We start from the raw sequence: 21,468 nt of genomic DNA on the forward strand, positions 1-21,468 counted from the left end.
GTGAATTAAATATAGGAAAATTTACAGAAAAATTTAATGGGAAATGTGATTGATGATGTTGATAAATCAATAAGGAAAGGTTGAATGTAGAGAAAACAATGTTTTTTTCATGTAGTTTGACAAATGATAGTGGTTTCACATTTGTTGCATGTTCAGTTAAGGATATATTTTGCTGAAAAAGTCATTTTTTCTTCAGTTTTCTCTGTTTTGATATAATAACCTTTGACTTTACTTTGATCTTTAATCAACTTGTACATGATCAGTGAATTAATCTAGGAAAATTACCTAATAAAATGGGAAATGTGATTAATAATGGTGATAAATCACTAAGGAAAGGTTAAATGTAAAGGGAAAAAAAGTTTTTTCATGTAGTTTGACAAATGACACTGGTTTCACTCTTGTTGCATGTTCAGTTGAGGATATATTTTGCTGAAAAAGTCACTTTTTCTTCAGTTTTCTCGGTTTTAATGTAATAACCCTTACATTTACTCTGATATTTTACCTGATCATTAGGTTAAATATGAGGGAATACCCATAAAGATGCAAAATAAAGAGGATTTTACACTTAGAAAAGGCTAGGCTAACTGTAGAGAGAAATGAATTTTTTATGTAGTTTCACAAATAACAGCGGTTGTAGATGTTTGTTTTATGTTCAGTTAATGATATATTTAGCTGAAAAAGTCATTTTTTTCTTTTCGTTTTTATATAATAACCTTTGAATTTACTTTGACCTTTAATCAACTTGTACATGATCATTGAATTAAATATAGAAAAATACATGATCTTCACTGAATAATGCAGAATATAGAGGATAATATTAAAATAAATGGCAATAATTCACTCAGGATAGGTTAAATATAGACACAAATTAAAACACAAAAATAGTTGTGTATATATTTAATCAGTAACTTACACCAGTTTATGTTGATGTTTAAAAATACAGTTTTTATGAACATGAAAATATGGAAAAATACCAGATTTACACTGAAAAATGCAACATTCAAAGGATAATATTGTAATAAATGGTGATAAATCAAACAGAAAAAGTAAAATATAGACAGTAATTCATTTTGAAGTTGCTACAAACATAGTTGTCTGTGTTTAAAGGTTAAGAAAAAGGAGAATTTGTATAAAAGAACCAAAGCTCGGACAGTTTAAGTGGATGAAACCGTTGAATATTTGCGTCTTAGATGTGGTACAGGGCTAAAGCAGGTTGTGCTGTTGTGGTTTTGTGTCTGAATGGGTTCATGTGGAGGTTCGGCCACCGTGGCCTTTGGTCAGGGGAACTCTCAGATGGCGTTGGGGAGTCGCCTCACTCATGGAATAACTGTTGGAGGTTAATTCAGGGTGCAGCGTCAACGTATCCCCTGTCCTTTAATGCGTTTCCCCTCTGGTGCCCAGCTGCTTTACAGTACCTCCACCCTCAGTCAGGTGTCAGGAAACGTGCCCTGGGGGCGGGGGCGGCGGTGGCATCACGCCCCTGCCGTCGGCCCCGCCCCTACCATCAGCCCCGCCCTTACCATCGACCCCGCCCCCCCCAGCACGGTCCGTGATTCGTCAGTGGAGGGGCTCAGCTGTTGTACATGGTCATGGAATGTTCTGCTCTGGTTCCACACCACTGGCCCCACCCCTACCCAACCCGTGATGCCCCCCCACCCCCACCCCATGCCCCTGATGGAGTACAGTCCCAGAGATGACGGACCGTTTTACCAACTGTACCATGACGAAACCACAGACTGTATAAACTGTGACATAAGCAGATTAAATTCAGTTAAATTAGATTCGATTGAACTTTATTGATTCAGGAAATTGAGGTTTAAGTAGCAGCACGACATCATCTGTACACGCATAAGAAGAATTAGACAAAAAGGAAATATTAATAATAATAATAATAACTATTAAAAAATATGAAAACAACAAATATATTCAATTATAAATTATATTAAACATATATAAAACAGTAGTAGCTGTAGTAAAACCAAGCCATTAGACATTAGAGGTACTAGTAGAAATAATAAATTAAATAATCTGTTCATGATTCCAGATGGTAACTGATATTCATGTATATTTCTGTTATTTATCAAATATATAATATTAGTCCAGTACGTATTGTACATATTGCCTGTTACAATACAGTGTTTTAAGTGTTTTAATTGCGATAATATGTTCTTAGAGCTATATATACATACACACATTTACATATATAGTAATGTTTATATTGTAATATTGGTAATCCAAATATTGATTGTAATATTGACAATTTCTTCTCATGCATGCATTCATCTGTAATTAATAAAGTATTTTGAATCTGAATCTAAACAATCAAATTTTAATATTATAATATAGAATATTAAATCATATTATAATTTAACAATAATAATAATGACAGTAATAGTAGTGATAACAATGATACATAAGTAAGTAATAAGTAATATAAGTAGAAAAGTAATAATAATAATAATAATAATAATAATAATAATAATAATAAACAATAAAAAGCTAAATTAGCCACAACTAACAAACATTTGACACTGGTAGAACATTAGACGTTCTGCTTATTGTTGTTTTCTAAAGTACAATAAAGTAGCATGTGAATGAATGTAGTTATAATCATATTTAAGGGTGTTAGAAAATATCGGTTCTGCAATATATCGCGATATTTCATTTCACAATACCATATCGATATTAAAAGGTACTGTATCGATATTTTTTAGGTATTTATTCAAATGCAGATATGGCGGAGGTTCATTTAGTTTTTCTTTATTGTTTATCTTATTTATTATTATTTAACACTGTTTTATTAAATAAGGGTTATTTGAAGGATCATAAAAGCACTTTTGAACAGGATCTTAAACTGTAATGTCTGTAAAACATAATTTAAGTTTGAACACAGGAACATTTTGTGATATAGCATTAGATCCTGTTGCGATCAAATAAAAATGTGTTTAGTATTTGTGCAGATTTCTCGTGTAATTCAATTCTTCCAGGAAATAATCATTTTTAAAAAAGAGACAAACAAAAAATTTCTTTTTTAACAGTTTCGTGATATATCGTATCGTGATCCTAGTATTGTGATTTGTATCATATTGCCAGATTTTTGTCAATACACAGCCCTAATCATATTTATTGGTTTATTTGACAGGAACAGAAGTCGTTTACAGCCTAAAAACCATCCATAAAAGACAGAAAACGTCCCAAATCTTCCTCCCATATGTTGGTGTGTGTTCCAGTGTGTGTAGTGTTTGTGTATTTGTGTCCTGTTGGCTTCTATATGTGTCTCCGTCATGTGATGAACGGCCTCTGCTCTTGTCACTCACTGCTCAGACATATCCCAGTCGTGACAAACGGCTGCTATTCTGACCTGGACGTAGGATTACAGCGTGGTTTTGGACTTGGATAGTTTCCTACAAACAAACCCTGGGTGCCGTTGTTCTGCCTAAAATACCTGTGGTGACTCATCCCTCTGCCTTTTCCTCTGTTGGTCGTTGCAGGTCATCGCAAACACAGCTGCAAAGTCAGTACCGGCGCATTCTGTGCATGTTTGTGTTTATGTCCAACGTGGATTCATGCCATGGCGCTAAACTAAACCTGAAGGCTTTAGTTTAACTCTAACACCGCATTCATGCAGTGGTATTTTTAAAATTTATTTTCTTTTTGGTTGAATTAACTCAAGATGTGCAACGTTCGATGCTGTGCCAAGATATGTAGGCTATCCCTGCTCAGAATGCTTTCACCTGACCACGGGAGCATAATTATGACTTTTTATCCCATATTTATGATTTTTTATCTCATCATTTCAACTTTTTATCTCATATTTATGGCTTTTTATCTCATAATTATGACTTTTTTCATAATTTTGACTTTTTGTCTCATAATAATGACTTTATCTCATAATTTTGACTTTTACCTCATAATTTCAACTTTTTAATCTCATAATTATGACTTTTTTTATCATCATTATGGCTTTTTATCTCGTAATTTTGACTTTTTTTTCATAATTTTGATTTTTTGTCTCATAATTATGACTTTATGTCATAATTTGGACTTTTAGCTCATAGTTTTGACTTTTAGCTCATAATTTCCACTTTTTAATCTCACAATTATGACTTTTTAAAATCATCATTATGACTTTTTATCTCATAATTTTGACTTTTTATTTCATCATTTTGACTTTTTATCGTAATTATGACTCTTTATCTCATAATTTTGACTTTTATCTTGTAATTTTGAGTTTCTATTTTGCAATTTTGACTTTTTATCATAATTATGACTTTATTTCATAAGTTTGACTTTTTATCTAATATGTTTGACTTTTTATCTCATAATTTTGACTTTTTATCTCATTACTTAGACTTTATATCTTATAATTTGGATTTTTTAAATCATAATTATGACTTTTTATCATAATTTGGACTTTTTTTTATCTCATTACTTTGACTTTTTTTATCTCATAATTATGACTTTTTTATCTCATAATTATGACTTTTTATCTCATAATTTTAACTTTTTAATTTTATAATTTTGACTTTTTACTCTCAGAATTATGATTTTTTATCTCATAATTATGACTTACCATGGGGATTAAAAAAAAATCCCCATAATTATGAGATAAAAAGTTTAAATTATTCTCTTGCGGTGAGGGTAAATATTTCTGAGTGGGTATACGTACCGCTGCACAACACCGTCCACAGACATGATAGAAAAGTGCAGGTTCGGATTTATTAGAACATTATTAATACTATTTAGAACCAGAGTGTCAAACTCCTGTTAGTTCAGGTTCCACATACAGACCAATATGGTCTCAACTGGGCCGACCAGTGAAATAATAACTAATACTAAAACGATAAAAACTAATAATAATGACAACTCCAAATCATTCTGTGTTTAATCTCAAAAATTTTATAAATATGAAAATATTTACATCTTCAAACTAAAAAATGTAAATAACATCTATATTATCATTTACATGTGCATTACAACGTACAGATCACAGTGGATCTACAAATACACAAATATTTAATAACAGGCAGAATATTGGTGCAGTTACACTTAATTATATTAGACAGTTCATGTTGTTCATGTTTGTTTATGCTTATTTTTAAATGTAAGACAAAAAACATTTTTTCCACATATTTTGACAAGTGACTGGTTGTAGACACTTGTCTTAATATCCAGCCTAATTTTCATCTATTAACAGCATAAAAACAATACTTTATATACAACAAAATACTTGTAGGTGCAATAAATACAATAAATTTCTTCATAATAGGGTATTTTTGATTTCTGTTATTTAATGTTTTAATGTTCACTTGTCTATTTTGCTGAAAGTCATTTTTTCTTCAGTTTTCTCTGTTTTGATATAATAACCTTTGTATTTACTGTAATCTCTTATGAAAATGTACACAATCAGTAAATTAATTATAGAAAAATACATGATTTTCACTGAAAAATGAAAAATACAAAGGATAATATGATAATAAATGGTGATAAATCACTTCGGTTAAAGGTTAAATGGGAGAAAAATTCTAGTTGTAAGTCTTTAAAGGTACACGATCACATCCTAAAATTACAAATTGAACCTTTAAAAGCTGTTGTAATCGTTACTTTATAGTTTTTAGCTCAGTTTTCACTGTGGACTTTCCTTCAAAATTAACCCTTTCTTTCTTTTTGTGTGTCTGGTTTTGTTTTCGTACATGTTGATCTGTTTTCCTGCTGGTTCTTGTTTCCATATTCATCTTGTGGATGAATATGAGCCTGTTTGTGTGGGTTTTTTGGCTTTAGCTTGTACCAGTAAAGCATCATTTGCTTAGTTTCGTTTGATGGATATGAGTTTGTCCGTTGCTGTGTTGCATCAGCATGGAATGGAGTCAGTATTCAGTAAAAATGAAGCTCGTATTTGACCCCAGTTCCATGACACATATTAAATACAACTTAATATGTGTCTATATACAACTATAGTAGGATAGAAATGCATGTTCTTTACTATGTTTTATAGTATTAGGAGTTGAAATGACTTTATTGTTGAGATTTTTCTGCTGGGAGGCAGCGTCAGTACATTTTAAAGTGTTTATTTTATATATTTAAGTGTACATTACTGGTGTGCAGATCGATACTGGAATTTTGATGCTTTAGATCTCAGCATTTCTGGTTTTAAAACTGATTCTCGTGTTAAAATAGTGACATTTAAACTTAGAATTTAGGGTAAATGTATGGTTTCTACAGGCAGCACAGTAGAAAGTAACTACACTATGACCAGGATAAGCTCTAAATAATAAAGTTGTATTTTACATTCATGCATCACATTTCCTACTTAAAGAACAAACTTGTTTTTAACTATTTCCATGCACTTTGGCTTGCTTTTATCAATCAATTATTATGTGAAATACAACACTTCACATTGATGAAAATCTAAATGCACTGCAATATGTACTGATAAAACGTGTGATGCTGAAATAGACATTTAATCACCAGATTTTAATGAGGTTTGAAGTGTCTATTGTAAAGTTACTGATTAACTTTAGCTACTTTTTCCAACATTATTTAGCTTACCTATACTATTAAACTTTATTTAATGCAAGAATATATTAAAATAAAGGCCTCGTTTTCAATATAACTGAGAAAAAATGGAAAAAAGTGATAATAAGAAAAGAACAGTTGATTCTGGAACCAATAAAATTTAAAAAATAATGAAGCATACTCCTTTAATGCAGTCCAAATGAAACCTGTTTTAAATATATAAGGAGTAGAACGTTTAGATATGTGTTAAAATGTCCAAAGTATTTGTATTTTCGTCTTATTTATAAGTTTTTTTACATATCATGCTGGGTTTTACTTAATCACCAGATTTTAATGAGGTTTGAGGTTTAAGTGTCTATTGTAAAATTACTGATTAACTTTAGCTACTTTTTCAACATTTTTTAGCTTACCTATACTATTATACTTTATTTAATGCAAGAATATATTAAAATAAAGGCCTCGTTTTCAATATAACTGAGAAAAAATGGAAAAAAGTTCTAATAAGAAAAGAACAGTTGATTCTGGAACCAATAAAATTTAAAAAATAATGACGCATACTCCTTTAATGCAGTCCAAATGAAACCTGTTTTAAATATATAAGGAGTAGAACGTTTAGATATGTGTTAAAATGTCCAAAGTATTTGTATTTTTGTCTTATTTATACGTTTTTTTACATATCATGCTGGGTTTTACTTAATCACCAGATTTTAATGAGGTTTGAGGTTTAAGTGTCTATTGTAAAATTGCTGATTAACTTTAGCTACTTTTTCCAACATTATTTAGCTTACCTATACTATTAAACTTTTTGTAAATGCAAGAATATATTGAAAATAAAGGCCTCGTTTTCAATATAACTGAGAGAAAATGGAAAATAATGATAATAAGAAAAGAAGAGCTGATTCTGGAACCAATAAAAATGAAAAAATAATGAATAATACTCCTTTAATGCAGTACAAATGAAACCTGTTTTAAATATATAAGGAGTAGAACATTTAGATATGTGTTAAAATGTCCAAAGTATTTGTATTTTCGTCTTATTTATAAGTTTTTTTACATATCATGCTGGGTTTTTAATTGCCATTGGATTGGAATTCAGTGGAACTGCACGTCCCTGAACTGAGCGGCAGGTGAAGCCTTAGTAAAAATGTGAAACAGCGCCCCCCCTCTGTCACTTCACCTACCCGTCTGCCTTCACTTTGGTGCATTTATGTGGTTTCTTTGTCGTTTTTTTAACCTTCAAACCCCCTCTGCTCCTTCTCCGGCTGTAACCTGACCTTTAACCCCCCCACCCCTGACACTCACAGTGTGGAGTACACCCCCAGCTTCAACCCCATCGCCCTGAAAGACTCTGCCCTGTCTACCCATAAGCCCATTGAGGTGAGGGGTCCCGGGGGCAAGGCCACCATCGTTCACGCCCAGTACAACACACCCATCAGCATGTACTCACAGGACGCCATCATGGACGCCATTGCAGGGCAGTCACAGGCCAAGGGGCACGACAGGTGAGATCCACCACCACCCCCCCACATACCCCCCCCCCCACACACACACACACACACACACAGACCCTTTAAACACCCACCCCGAACACACTCTGTCCACACATAGAGCTTAAAGTACAGGCTACGTTCACCCAAAAGACAGTTTATTGGAAGGAAGGAATGTTGTAACTGTTATTTATGAAGGTGAATACGCTGCAGAGTCTGAGAAAATAGAATATATGGACCAGTAAAAACACAGCTGTCAACCGAGTTTAGAAAAAAACACACAATCTGATGTAATTTCTCACTTTTAGATTAAGAAACACCACAAAAATGACAAAAAATTACACAAAAATGATAAGAAGTGACACAAAAATGACAAGGTACGACAAGAAATTATAAGAAATGACACAAAAATGACAAAAAAAAAAAAAAGAAATGACAAAAAATGATGTGACTCAAAAATGACAAGAAATGACACAAAATAAAAAGAATGACTCAAATAACAAGAAATGTCACAGAAAAACAAACATAAAAAAACACAAAATGGTAAGAAATGACATAAAATCAGAAATTACGCAAAGATAAGAAATGACACAAAAATGACAAGAAATGTCAGAAAGTGCTAAACGATACAAAATGACAAGACACAAAAAAAAGAAAAGAAATTACACGAAATGGTAAGTGACAAAAAATGACAAGAAGTGAAATAAAATAAGAAATGACAAAAATTACAAGAAATTTTGAAAAATGCAAGAAATGATACTAAAAAAGTAAGAAATGACACAAAATGGTAAGAAATTACAAGAAATGACAAAAAAACAAGAAATAAGAAAAAAATTATCAGAAATAACAAAAACAAAGAAATAACACAGAAATGATAAAAAAGCAAGACAAAAATTACAAGAAATTACACAAAATTACAAGACAAAAAATGACCAGAAACTGCACAAAATGATAGGAAATAATACAAAATAACAAGAAATGATGCAAAAATGACAAATGACACAAAACGATAAGAAATGATGCAAAAATGACAAGAAGTTACACAAAATTACAGATGACTCTAAAATGGCAAGAAATGACACCAAATAATAGGAAATAACACAAAATAACAAGAAATGATGCAAATATGACAAGAAATTGTACAAAATTACAAGAAAGAATGCAAAATTTGCAAGAATTGACACTGTATAATAAGAAATGATATAAAATGATAAAGGACTCATTAAGAGTTAAACTAATTTTCTAAACTATTCTCAGGTTTGTAGATTATTTTACTGATGCTACTGTTAATCAGTTATTCCAGTCAACAATCCAAACAAGACAAAAATGATCCAAAAAAAACAGTGGAATGTCATGGAATTTATAACACTGTTACAGAAACATGGGGTTCAAACTGATCCTTGAACATCAGGGGTCAAAGGTCACATATGTACCGTGACCAGCCCCTCATTACAAAACCAGTGGAGTATTGAACTGATAACAGTTATCTACCAGGGGTTAAATTCTTCCATCAGGTTCTTGGTATTTTGCAGTGTATTTACCTTCCTTTGCCCAAACCCACAGTGCCTTTGAGCAGAAACTGTCGACGTGTTTGTGTGTTGTATTTGGGTGAACTGGCCCTCACGTCCCACAAAAGCCTCCAGCAGCTCCACCTTTAGCCTCCAGCAGCTCCACCTTTAGCCTCCAGCGGCTCCACCTTTAGCCTCCAGCAGCTCCACCTTTAGCCTCCAGCAGCTCCACCTTTAGCCTCCAGCAGCTCCACCTTTAGCCTCGTGTTGCTTCATCCCGTACGTCGGGCTTTTCCCTGTCGTCTTGGTCCGTGCATCCTTCTCCTCCTTCTGCCTTTCACCCACTCTCCTCTGCTCATTCCATCCACATCCAACCCACCAACCCCACCCGTGCCGTCCGTCCGTCCTCCACCCATCCCTCCCCATCCTGTGACCTCAGTGAGGAGGCGGGCTCCCCTCTGGCGTAAGTACCCAAGCTCCTCCTACTCCGTCCCGCCTCTCCTCATACGTGTCTGCGTTTGTCTCATGGTTTCATAACAGCTTGTGCGTCACTACGTGTGTCTCGTTGGACTAAAAATGTCTGTTTTTACACTGTATCGACATTTGTTCATGTTTTATTGGAGATTTCCTGACGTTTCCTGGACAAACTCACTAACCACGAAGTTGGTTGTGTGTTTGGAAGTACGTCAGCGTACTTGGGATGAAGTGTGAGAGTGTTGTGTCACTTTTTTGTCATCAACTGATAAAGTATGAGCTGTTGTCAAGGATACGTCGAGTCTTCGGCGGCTTTGTCCCGGTCTTTGTTAGCAAAGACGAAACAACTGGTCAGATTCATTTAAATTTTTTTAAAGTATTTTCTTTGGAACAATGGCTATAAAGTTTGTTCATACTTTTGAGAAATTTAGATTTTTGAATTTTTTACAATTTTTTTAATTATTAAAAATTTGCCTTTCCTTCTAATGGTCCATATTTTGATGGTTTTAACATGTCAATACTTAGAGGTATCAATGTAGTTACTATTGATCACTGATAGGAAGTCATATATGGACTTTCATTTGAGTTCATGACCTTTGACCTTGAGTGACCTTGAAGGGTCAAACCCAAGGTCAACAATGTCTAGATTTCAATTATTAACTATTTAGATTTCAACTATTTATTACAAGTCAAATTCATTAAAAAAATTATATATATATATATATATATATATATATATCTTCCTTGGAACAAAGTCTGCAAAGTATGTTCAGAGTTTTGAGAAATTAAAATTTTTTGTATTTTTATGAGTTTTTGAAATACTAAGATTGTTCCTTTATTTAAAAAATAAACCCAAAAACTACAGGTCGGATTCATTAAAAAAAAAAAAAAAAAAAAAGTATCTTCCTTGCGACAAAGTCTACAAAGTTTGTTCACAGTTTTAAGAAATTTATATATTTTTAATTTTTTATGTTTTGTTTTTTTAAATTAAAAATTGTCCTTTCCTTCTATTGGTCCATATTTTGATGGTTTATAACATATAAATGGTTACAGATATCAATATCGTTACTATTGATCACTGATAGAAGTCATATATGGACTTTCATTTGAGTTCATGACCTTTGACCTTGAGTGACCTTGAAGGGTCAAACCCAAGGTCACCAACATGTACATTTCAACAATCCTATGCTCTGAAACTACAGGTCGTATTAATTTCAAATTTTTTATGTATCTTCCATGGACAATGTTTACAAAATGTGCTAACAGTTTTGAGAAATTTTGATTTTTTGATTTTGATTTTTTTTTTTTTTTAACAATTTTTTTTCATAAAAATGTGCCTTTACTTCTAATGGTCCATATTTTAATGATTTATAAGATGGGAATATTTACAGACACCAATATAGTTCCTGTTGATCACTGATAGAAGTCATGGATGGACTTTGATTTGGGTCAATGACCTTTGACCTTGAGTGACCTTAAATGGTCAAACTCAAGGTCAACAATGTCTAGATGTCAACAATCTTCTCTGAAACTACCGGCTGGATCCATTTCAAATCTTCCTTGGGACAATGTCTACAAAACTTGCTCGCAGTTTAGAGAGATTTTCTTTATAGAATGTTTGAAATATTTCAAAAATTGCCTTTCCTTCTACTGGTCAATATTTTGATGGTTTATCAGTATAGTTCCTATTGATCACTGATAGAAGTCATATATGGACTTTGATTTAATTTGTTTTGTTTTATAGCGGCAGAACGGGACAACCTCGTAAACTCAACTTTTTATTGATTCTGAACAGAACATTGGTCGTATTTTTTATTTTTTTTTGCTGTTGTTTTCAGTGCTGACACGTCCACCTGAACCCAATGGGACTGAATGGCATGGGAATGTTCTGAGTAGTTTTTCACGTTTTCAAATGATCGGAAATGAACTCACTTTGCTAACATTCATGAAAGAACACTATCCCGTCATGTTGCTGTGTCGACTCACCCATTTGGACACTACAGGTAACTCCAGTGTGGAAGAATACGACAACAGAATCAGAGTAAACACATACTAGGAGTTCTGAATCCCAGGTCTTCAAAGTTGGAATGCTGTGTAAAATGTGCAATGATTTAAAAAAACAAAACATTAAACCCATATTTTACTCACTCTACAACAGAAAACTGAGAAAATGGGCCATATTTAGTAGGAAAAAATCAGGTAATTTTGACTTCCTGGGCTGTAACACGTCTCCATAAACTAGTTCCAGGTCTTTGTCTCCTACTGTGGATCATCTTGTCTTTAATCTATAAACGTCTGGACCTGATGGAACCAGTTGATGGAGTTTTAGGAGATAAATATCATCCCATTCTGGTCTGATACAGGACTCCAGCTGCTCAAAAGTCATGGGTCGTCTTTGCTGTGTTTTTTTTAATTTCATGGTGCGTCAAATTTTTTGAGTTGTTTAAAGGTCTGGACTGAATCAGACCACTTCAGGACCAGGACTCTTGCACTTGGGACAGTTGTATGTGTTTGAACACTGTCTGGATGAAATATTCCAGAGCATGTTCAGGTGGATAGACAGATTATTACAATTAAACTGTAGGCTGGGGCGCCGCTAGCAACTGTGGGCCCTTCATAAAATAAAGTATCTCAATTTATTGGGGGGGGGGGGTAAAGGGGTGCATTCCACAAGTGGCGTAACTACCATAACTGGTGTAAAACTGAAAGTGTAACTTAAGTTTGGACATCCGACTCCTGACTTCTATGCCACTTCTTTTACTCCAGAGCTTCCACGAAGTTGTCACAGCTTCTAACCTATATCCACTGGGCCCCATGAATTTGTCATGTTTACCCCCCCTTTACAGCGCCCCAGCTCATAGAGCTAAAACCAGCCTGTTCCTCAAATGGACGTCATGGTCGTCCACTTCTTGCAGCTTCTTGTTTTTTTCTCCATTTTCCAAACGATCCAAACAAATGGAATAAACAAGTTTTTTTTTAATCATTATGGGTGAACTTAAACGTGGGCCGAGGGGTGAATTGGGATTGGGCCTTAACCTGTATTTGTGGCTGACATGATGGTTTCTGGACGTGTTCCTGAGCCCATGCACTGATTTCCATCTGGTTTGAATGCAGTGCAGCCTGAGGACCTAAAGATCAATAACATCAGGACTGACTTGAAGCCTTGTCCCATATGCACAGTTTTTTCTACAGATTCCCCAAATATTTTGATTATATTATGTTCTATAGATAATGAGATATCCAAAAGTATCCAAAGTATTTATTTTTTTACGTTGAGGACCTTTATTCTGAATTGTTCCAGTTTCTAGACTCAGATCGGTAATGTCTGTCCATCTTTACTTCTTTTTGCCACCGATCTGTTGATATTTAACCTCATTAGTTGTAAAATGTTCCTCCAGCTGTTTCTTCACTTACTTCTCCAGACTTTTTTTAACCCCTTCCCAACTTTTTACAGATGTGTTGCTTCCACTAAATTAAAAGTACCTAATTTTTTAAAACAAAATCTTAAAATGCAACATTTTCTCAGTTTAAACACTTGCTGTTTTCTTTGTTACTTACATTTTCCTCAGCATTCCACTTTGTTTGCGATGACGGTTGTGAAGGAATCATCACCATAATGCAACTACTGCCCAGAATGATGTGTTTTTATAAAATGAAATCCAGTTAATTTACTTTGGCGCAAAAACCTTTCAACTAAACAGACATTTTGGCCTGAGAATGTAAGAAGACATGTTTATTTTATTATGATTGACGGTACATTTTGGGCAGTTTTTCCATAATGGTGATTCTTTATGTTTTGTGCGTTTCCGTGCAACGCAGTGTCGACTGTAAACACACCCCCCCCCCCCCCCCCCCCTTTTGGGCTTTAAACCCACTCCCCCTTGTGTCCGGCAGTGGGGCCTTGCCTGTTAAGGAGCCGGTGGTCGACTGTGCATCTCCGGTGTATCAGGCCGTGATCAGGCCAGGCGAGACCCCCCAGGACATGTCCGAGTGGGCACGCCGCGCCGCCAACCTCCAGTCCAAGAGCTTCAGGATCCTGGCCCACATCACCGGCACCGAATACCGTCAGTACCTTCGCACGCTAGTTCACTCTGAGTCCGAATTTTGTCATTAGCAACTGTTAAATGTTGATGTTGTTTCCCTTCGTGCAGTGCAAGACCCAGACGAGGAAGCCCTGCAGAGGTCGAGGTAAGACGGAGGGGAAACGTCGGACCAAAGACGACATCCGACTTCATTTTGTCAAAGTGAAAATACAATTATCGTACTTTCCAGGCTATAAGGCACTCCAGAATATAAGTCACACCTGACTATAAGCCGCAGGTGTCCACGTTGTGACATGAGATATTTACACAGAAAGATCGTAAACAGAAAGATTATTTAAATATTTATTTCCATCCCTTAACTGCTTTTTTTCCAAACAGTGCCTGTAACACGGCAGTAAAACGGCAGAAACAGGCTGGTTCAAAAACCCAGAACAGTCAGTGATCTGTATCTTCATCTTCCTTCTGCTCATTAAACCACTGCAGTCGTCTTCTTCAGTGTTGGAGTTGAACATCCTCAAAGGCTCCGTCACACACCTTCTACGTCTCTCCTCCGTTGTTGCTCAATGGCACTTCTGTGCTGCAGCTCTATTTCCTTCTTAAACAGACACATCGACTGCTTTTAAGTTAAAAGCTGCAAAATATGCATTTCTTCATGTGTTTTCCATGATGAGGGTTTGTGCATGACACGCAAAATGATTGTTAAAAGTTCAGCTTAAAACTTCTCTTCATCACCTCTTCCTCCTGTCTGTCTCACTTTTGCGCTTCTTGCTACAGCGCCCCCTGGAGACCATTAGCTCGTATAAATCTATACTCGAGCGGCATTGCTGTATAAGCCGCAGGGTTCAAAACGAGAAAAAAAGTAGCGGCTTATAGTCCAGAAAGTACGATAAATGAAGAAGGTGAACGTTAAATGGAACAAATCAGCAAAAAAAGAAAGTCTGTTATTTAGCTAGGGATGAACTGATAAGAATTTAGAAAATATCATTTAGAAATGTCTAAACCAGGGTTTCTGAAGTGCATGTAAATGCATCAGGTTTGAATGTTATAATTATATGGTTAATAACAGTTCTTAGATTTTTATCTCATAAACCATTTCAACAATCTTCTCCATAACTACTGGTCAGATTATTAAAATTTTATATGTAGTTTCCTTTGGACAATGTCCACAAAGTTTGTTCACAGTTTTGAGAAATTTAGATTTTTGCATTTTTTAAAAATCTTTTGAAATATTAAAAATGTGCCTTTACTTCTGTTGGTTCATATTTTGATGGGTTATCATGTAAATGGTCACAGATACCAGTATAGATACTACTGATCACTGATAGAAGTCATATATGGACTTTGATTTGAGTCCATGACCTTTGACCTTGAGTGACATTAAAGGGTCAAACCCAAGGTCACCAATGTCTACATTTCAATAATCCTTGTCTCTGAAACTACAAGTTGGATTCATTTCTAATTATTACCGCCGCCAGGAGGTATTGGGATCACTTTGCTTTGTGTGTTTGCGTGCGTGTTTGTTTGTTAGCAAGATAACTCAAAAAGTTACGGACGGATTTTCACGAAATTTCAGGAAATGTTGATACTGAGACAAGGAAGAAATTATTAAATTTTGGTGGTGATCAGGGTGAGGGGGGGCAGATCTGTCTTGGTGGAGGTCTGCGCTCTCCGAGTGCTTTTCTTGTTTTGTATGTATCTTCTTTGTCTATAAAGTTTATTCACAGTTTTGAGAAATTTAGATTTTTGAATTGTTTATGATTTTTTTGAAGTTTAAAAAATGTTCCTTCACTTCTCATGGTCCATATGTTGATGGTTTCTAACATGTAAATGGTTCCAGATATCAGTCTAGTTCCTACTGATCACTGATAGAAGTCATATTTGGACTTTGATTGAATTAGATCAGTTCTCCTCCAGTGAAAGTCCCGCCCACTTCTATAGTTAGATTGATGTGCATCCAGACCACAGGACTGGAACATGGAACAGAACCTGACAACCTCACACATTCAACTGGGGGTTGATTCAGATCGAACATGACGCTGACATACAGGGGCATCGGTTTTATTTCTATGGTCATGTGAACGGACTCAGTGTCAAATCTTTTGGTTCTGAAGAACCAGAACGCTGCAAAAATCTAAATCTTATCAAGTGTATTTTTCTCATTTCTAGTCCAAATGTCTCATCACACTTAAAGTAAGACAGAATCACATAAAGAGGAACGTTTCAGTGAGAGATAAGAACTGATTTATAGACAATAGATCTGAAAATCTGAGTTCAAGAAATCTTGCCAAGATAATTTCCACGTGTTCCACTGGCAGATTTTTTTTGCTTAATTCAAGATTTTTTTTGCTTAAAAAATCTGCCAGTGGAACACGTGAAAATTATCTTATCCTTGAAGAATTGAATTACACCAGAAATCTGCACAAATAATCAACACATTTTTATTTGATCCCAACAGGATCTAATGCTGTATCACAAAATGTTCCTGTGTTCAAACTGAAATTATATTTTACAGACATTAGTTTTAGATCCTGTTCAGATTCTATTAGTTCAGAACTAACATCAGAACAGTATTTTAGTTCAATCCCAACAAAGGAACTAACATTATTTAATAAGAGTGTAAAATAATAATAAATAAAAGAAAAACAAAAATGAGCCTTCACAATATCTGCCTAAATATATACCTAAAAATATTGATACAGTACTTTTTTTTTTTTAGATACTTTTCTGAAGAGTATGGCACAACAACAACACACTCAAAAATTCAGGCAGTACAAATCTGACAGAAAAATATAATAGTCACTGTCCTGTCAAAAAAAACAATAAAAAAAAACCCTGAATTCAGAGCCACACTTAGCTTTTTTTTTTTAAAGAAGGTGTACAAGAACCAAACCCACAATGAAAATAAGAAAAAGAATAAATAAAAAAAAAAAAAATTACCGTCAAAACCAAAAGTAAAATCACATTTGTACAGGAAAGAAAATTCTGTAGTTAAACAGATATGTGTTCATTTATTTATTCCTTTTCTGAACCTGCAGTTGGGATAGGCTCCATGCAAAAAATATATACATATATATAAATACCAAAAAACAAAACAAAAACAAAAAGCTAGACACACCCACACGCACCCACCAAAAAAAAAGGGGGGGGATACAGTACTTTTAATATCAATACAGTCTTGTGAAATTAAATATCGCAATATAATGCAGTCGATATTTTCTTACAGCCCTAGTATTAAATATGACACGTCTGGTGTTATAGGGTTAAGTCTGAGATGTTTTGACTAGAAATGATAAAAATACACTTGGTAAGATTTAGATTTTCTCCAGTGAACTCATGTGGAGACTTTGTTGAAACCTGACGTCGTTCTTTATTTTTATCCATTAGAGAGAAGTTCGAGTCGGAGGTGAAAGGGCCTCGCTTCGCCAAGCTGAAGAACTGGCATCATGGACTGTCTGCACAGATCCTCAACGTCCAGGAGTAAAGAGGAAGAGGAGGAGGAAGAGGAGGACATGTAAAGAAGGATATGGACAAACAATAGAGGAGGAGTTAAGGAAAAAAGAGGGCAAAGGGAATGTGAGACAGTAGACTAGACTGTTAGTGTGAGTGTACCTGCTCTGTGTTCAGACTGGATCCGTCTGCTGCTGAAGACCTCAGCTCGCATTTGGGTTGGTTTATTTGTTTTTTGTTTTTCTTCTGTTCGTTTCCTGTTGTGTTTTGCGTTCTGTCTCTCTTAAATGGAAGAGGAAATTGTACAAAAAATATACGCATTCAACTGATGATGTTTTTGTCTTTTCGCGCTCCCGTGCGAACACTAATGTATGAACCCCGCTTTAAAGACGGCACCAACCGACGAATGCACAAACTGAAATGTATCAACATGCACAAAGCACCACATGTAAAAAAACAAAAAAACAAAAAGAAATGCACTCAGAAAATGTACTGATATCAATGTGAATAAATGTTTTCTTAAAACCACACGCACCCAGTGTCGCTCAGTGTCAGTGTGACCTCAGAGGATTCTGGGAGACGGAGGGGCGGAGTCGGGATGGTATTGATTGACAGATGTTTCTTAACATCGATCTGTGGTGTTTCCAGCGCTGATGGGATGGCGGGGGCGGGTTCTGACTGCAAATGTCACACATAAAAACATACGTGTGTGTTTATTTAATATAAGATTCAAAATATTCACATGAAAGTTAAATAAACCCAAAACCATGAACTGATATAAAAGGTTTCATAACTGATGATCCACTAATCCTGTCAATACATGTAAATAATTGGTGTAAAATACAGTTCTTCATCTTTTCATGGTCATCAGATATGACCCTTTTGGATGTTCAGAGGCTCCGTAGTTACCATGGAAACACCATCATCTTCTACAACATTGGTTCACCAGTAAAACCCAAGGAGTTGGATCAGTGACAGTGGATGGACACACTGGGTTTATGTTCAGATAATGAGAGATTTGACTGAAAAAGTCACTTTTTCTTCAGTTTTCTCTGTTTTTGATAAAATAACCCTTAACTTTAATCTGAGCTTTTATGAATTGAATTTATTTCAGTAAATTAAATCCAAGAAAATATTTGATTTTCACTGAAAATTCACAAAATACCGTTTATTACAGTAAATGGTGATAAATCACTTAAAGATTAAACAGAGAGAAAACTGATTTGGGAACTGACACAGAAGTCACACTGGGCCTGTATGGGTTCAAGCAAACTAAGAAGGTTTAAAACTTACACATTACATGTAGAAGTGAATGGGACACCCTAAATGATCACTAAACATGTCCCAAAAAAATATGAAAAAATATATAGTATTTGTTGCTTAATAAATGTAAAAGCTACTTTTTGTTCCCATACATGGTCTTATTTCTTAGTTTTACAGACGTTATCAGGATGAAAGAGATGAATGTTGGAGATGCTGGATATGAGTGTTTTACTTCAGCAACTGAGTCAAACATCACTGAATACAGTCCAAAAGGATTTTCTGGACATCATATATATATATATATATATATATATATATATATATATATATATATATATATATATATATATATATATGTGTGTGTGTGTGTGTGTGTGTGTGTGTGTGTGTGTGTGTGTTTTGCTGCTGTGATGCAGATGGTAAATTAAGTGCAGATTGTTCATGTGAGTATAGAACCCACAGTTACTATGATGTAAATTAATGACATTAGGTTGAATTGTCAGAATAGTTTTAATTTTCCAGTCTCATGTTTACAGATGTTTGATCAGTTATTTCTGTCAATAACCCAAACATGAAAGACATGATCCATAAATCAGTAGATCAGTTATCAGTAGGTTTTCCAGTTCATAGTTCTAATGCAGACCCTCACGGTCCTGTTACGCATCCTTTTACGCATCCTTTTACGCATCCATCCCGCTGCGTCATGATGTCATCCCCATCCCGTCCACGTGGGGGCAGTGTGAGTCCAACTGCAGACCTGTTCTGTGCACCAGGAAAAGCCTTCCTCATGGATCACCCCCCCCCCCCCCCTCCAGGTAACTTCACCCCCCCCACTTCCCCAAATCCACTAGGGCTGTGCGTTGTGCGTGCGCGTGCCTCGAAACAAACCGTCATGGAGGAGTTTGTTGTGTTTGGAGTCCACATGCACGAGCTGCAGAGTCTGCACTGACATGAGGAGGGGGAGGTAGGAAGGGTGTGTGTGTGTGTGTGTGTGTGTGTGTGTGTGTGTGGGGTGGGGGGTGTCTGTGGCTGTGACTCACTCAGGTGGGGATGACCAAGCATTTCCACCCACAGCTGTGCACGCGCAGGTGTTCACACATTACATCAAACTGGTCCAAGTGGTTTTCAGCGACAAAGGGGAGGGGCCTCCGTCATCACCCGCCCCCCCCCCCCCCCCCCAGAAGGAGAAAGTCATTAGTTTTCTGTCACATCATTAAACAGTAGATGCATTCTTGTTTTTTACTTTCACTCTTGTTGTTTCTGCTTTCATGTCAGAATATTTGCACAGTTTTGCATAAACTCCTGTTATTCCTCTCATATTTGTCATATTTATAATTATTCTAAACCATCCCAGTGTTGTCAGGTTGGTTCTAAACCTCTGAACACACTCATCTGTGTGTTTTAGTTGAATGTTCAGAACTTTTTACACTCAGACTGAAACACTGATGTGCTTTTATTTCTACATATATTGTGCTTTAATAATATTTACTGGGCTTTAATAATAACTAGAATAACTATAATAATAATTCTAGTCCTAGGATCTGTTTCTCTACGTTCCAGAAGGATAAATCTGGATGTAGATGGTTTTGGGTTTGTTTGTTTTTTTGGTTTAAGATGTTTTTGAGGAACGTTGTTGGTTTTACTTTTAGTTCCTTTTAAACTATTGGTGATGTTATATCTGTATGTCTTTAGTGTGGATGTGTAGCTGAATTAGGTAAAAAAAAAAAAAACCTGAGAAGATTTTTTTTTTTAATTACAAAAATGATCAACAAACTAAACAAATATTGCTGGAAATAATAATTTTTTTAAAAAATTTAGCTAAATGTATGTATACGTATGTTTTCATTGTGGTGTTTTCTGCATGTTTTTTTAGTGGCCGTCAGTCTGATAAAGAGATTTTTAATCTCAATGAGTCATTTATTTTCTGGTTAAATATAGTTTAATATCAATAATAATAATCTGCAAAATGAACTAAAAACAAACCAAAAGAACAAAGAGGAACAAATTAATCACAAAATGAAGAAAAATGACCAAAATAAATAAGAAAATCACACAAAAACATCAACAAAATGTATGTATAAGTACATACTTAGTGTTGATGTATGATTGAAATTTCTGTCTTAGTTACGACACTTTTACAAAAGAGGTTTTTAATCTTAATGAGTCATTTTTTTTCCAGGTTAAATAAAGGTTAATAAATAATTCATCAAATAAATCAATAATAAGGTTAAACTGGAGCCAGAATCCTTGTTTTTGTGCAGAAACTGGGCCAATAAGACTGATTCTGACAGGATCTGATAACTCATATCATGCCCCCCCCCCCCCCCCCCCCAAATAAATGACTCATTTAAATCTCAATAAGTCATTTATTTCCTGGTGTTAAATAAAGGTTAATATCAATAATACTAATAATCAGCAAAATCAACCAAAAAATTAGAGTAAAAATGAGCAAAATAATCAACAAACTTAACAATAATGAGCAGAATAATCAGAAAACTGCACAAAATAATCAACAAAATGAGCAAATATATACATATGTCCATAATTAGTGGATGTTTGACTGAAATCTCTACTTTCTGTAACTATTGCTGCTACAGTCTTGGTCATGACACTTTTTCAAAAGAGGTTTTTAATCTTAATTAGTAATTTATTTCCTGGTGAAATAAAAGTTAGTAATAATAATAATAATAATCAGCAAAATTAACAAAAAAACAAACTAAAAGCACAAAA

At 34.8% G+C, this 21,468-nt stretch overlaps 1 protein-coding gene across 2 annotated transcripts in view; it reads left to right on the forward strand.

Moving 5' to 3' along the window:
• ldb3b (LIM domain binding 3b) overlaps positions 1 to 18,005 on the forward strand; it is a 33,975-nt gene extending 15,970 nt beyond the window's left edge. The window contains exons 5-10 of one of the 2 annotated variants that reach the window (XM_030163000.1): positions 3,492 to 3,514; positions 7,821 to 8,018; positions 9,951 to 9,974; positions 13,880 to 14,049; positions 14,137 to 14,173; positions 17,413 to 18,005. In XM_030163000.1, coding sequence (XP_030018860.1) covers positions 3,492 to 3,514; positions 7,821 to 8,018; positions 9,951 to 9,974; positions 13,880 to 14,049; positions 14,137 to 14,173; positions 17,413 to 17,509 — 549 coding nt within the window. In that variant the 3' untranslated portion in view covers positions 17,510 to 18,005. The remainder of the gene's footprint in view (positions 1 to 3,491; positions 3,515 to 7,820; positions 8,019 to 9,950; positions 9,975 to 13,879; positions 14,050 to 14,136; positions 14,174 to 17,412) is intronic. The other variant, XM_030163001.1, reaches the window with a different exon arrangement.
• Positions 18,006 to 21,468: the final 3,463 nt, after the last annotated feature.

This window comes from Sphaeramia orbicularis, chromosome 19 (assembly GCF_902148855.1).
Source record: "Sphaeramia orbicularis chromosome 19, fSphaOr1.1, whole genome shotgun sequence".
In the NCBI taxonomy this organism is placed as follows: domain Eukaryota; kingdom Metazoa; phylum Chordata; class Actinopteri; order Kurtiformes; family Apogonidae; genus Sphaeramia; species Sphaeramia orbicularis.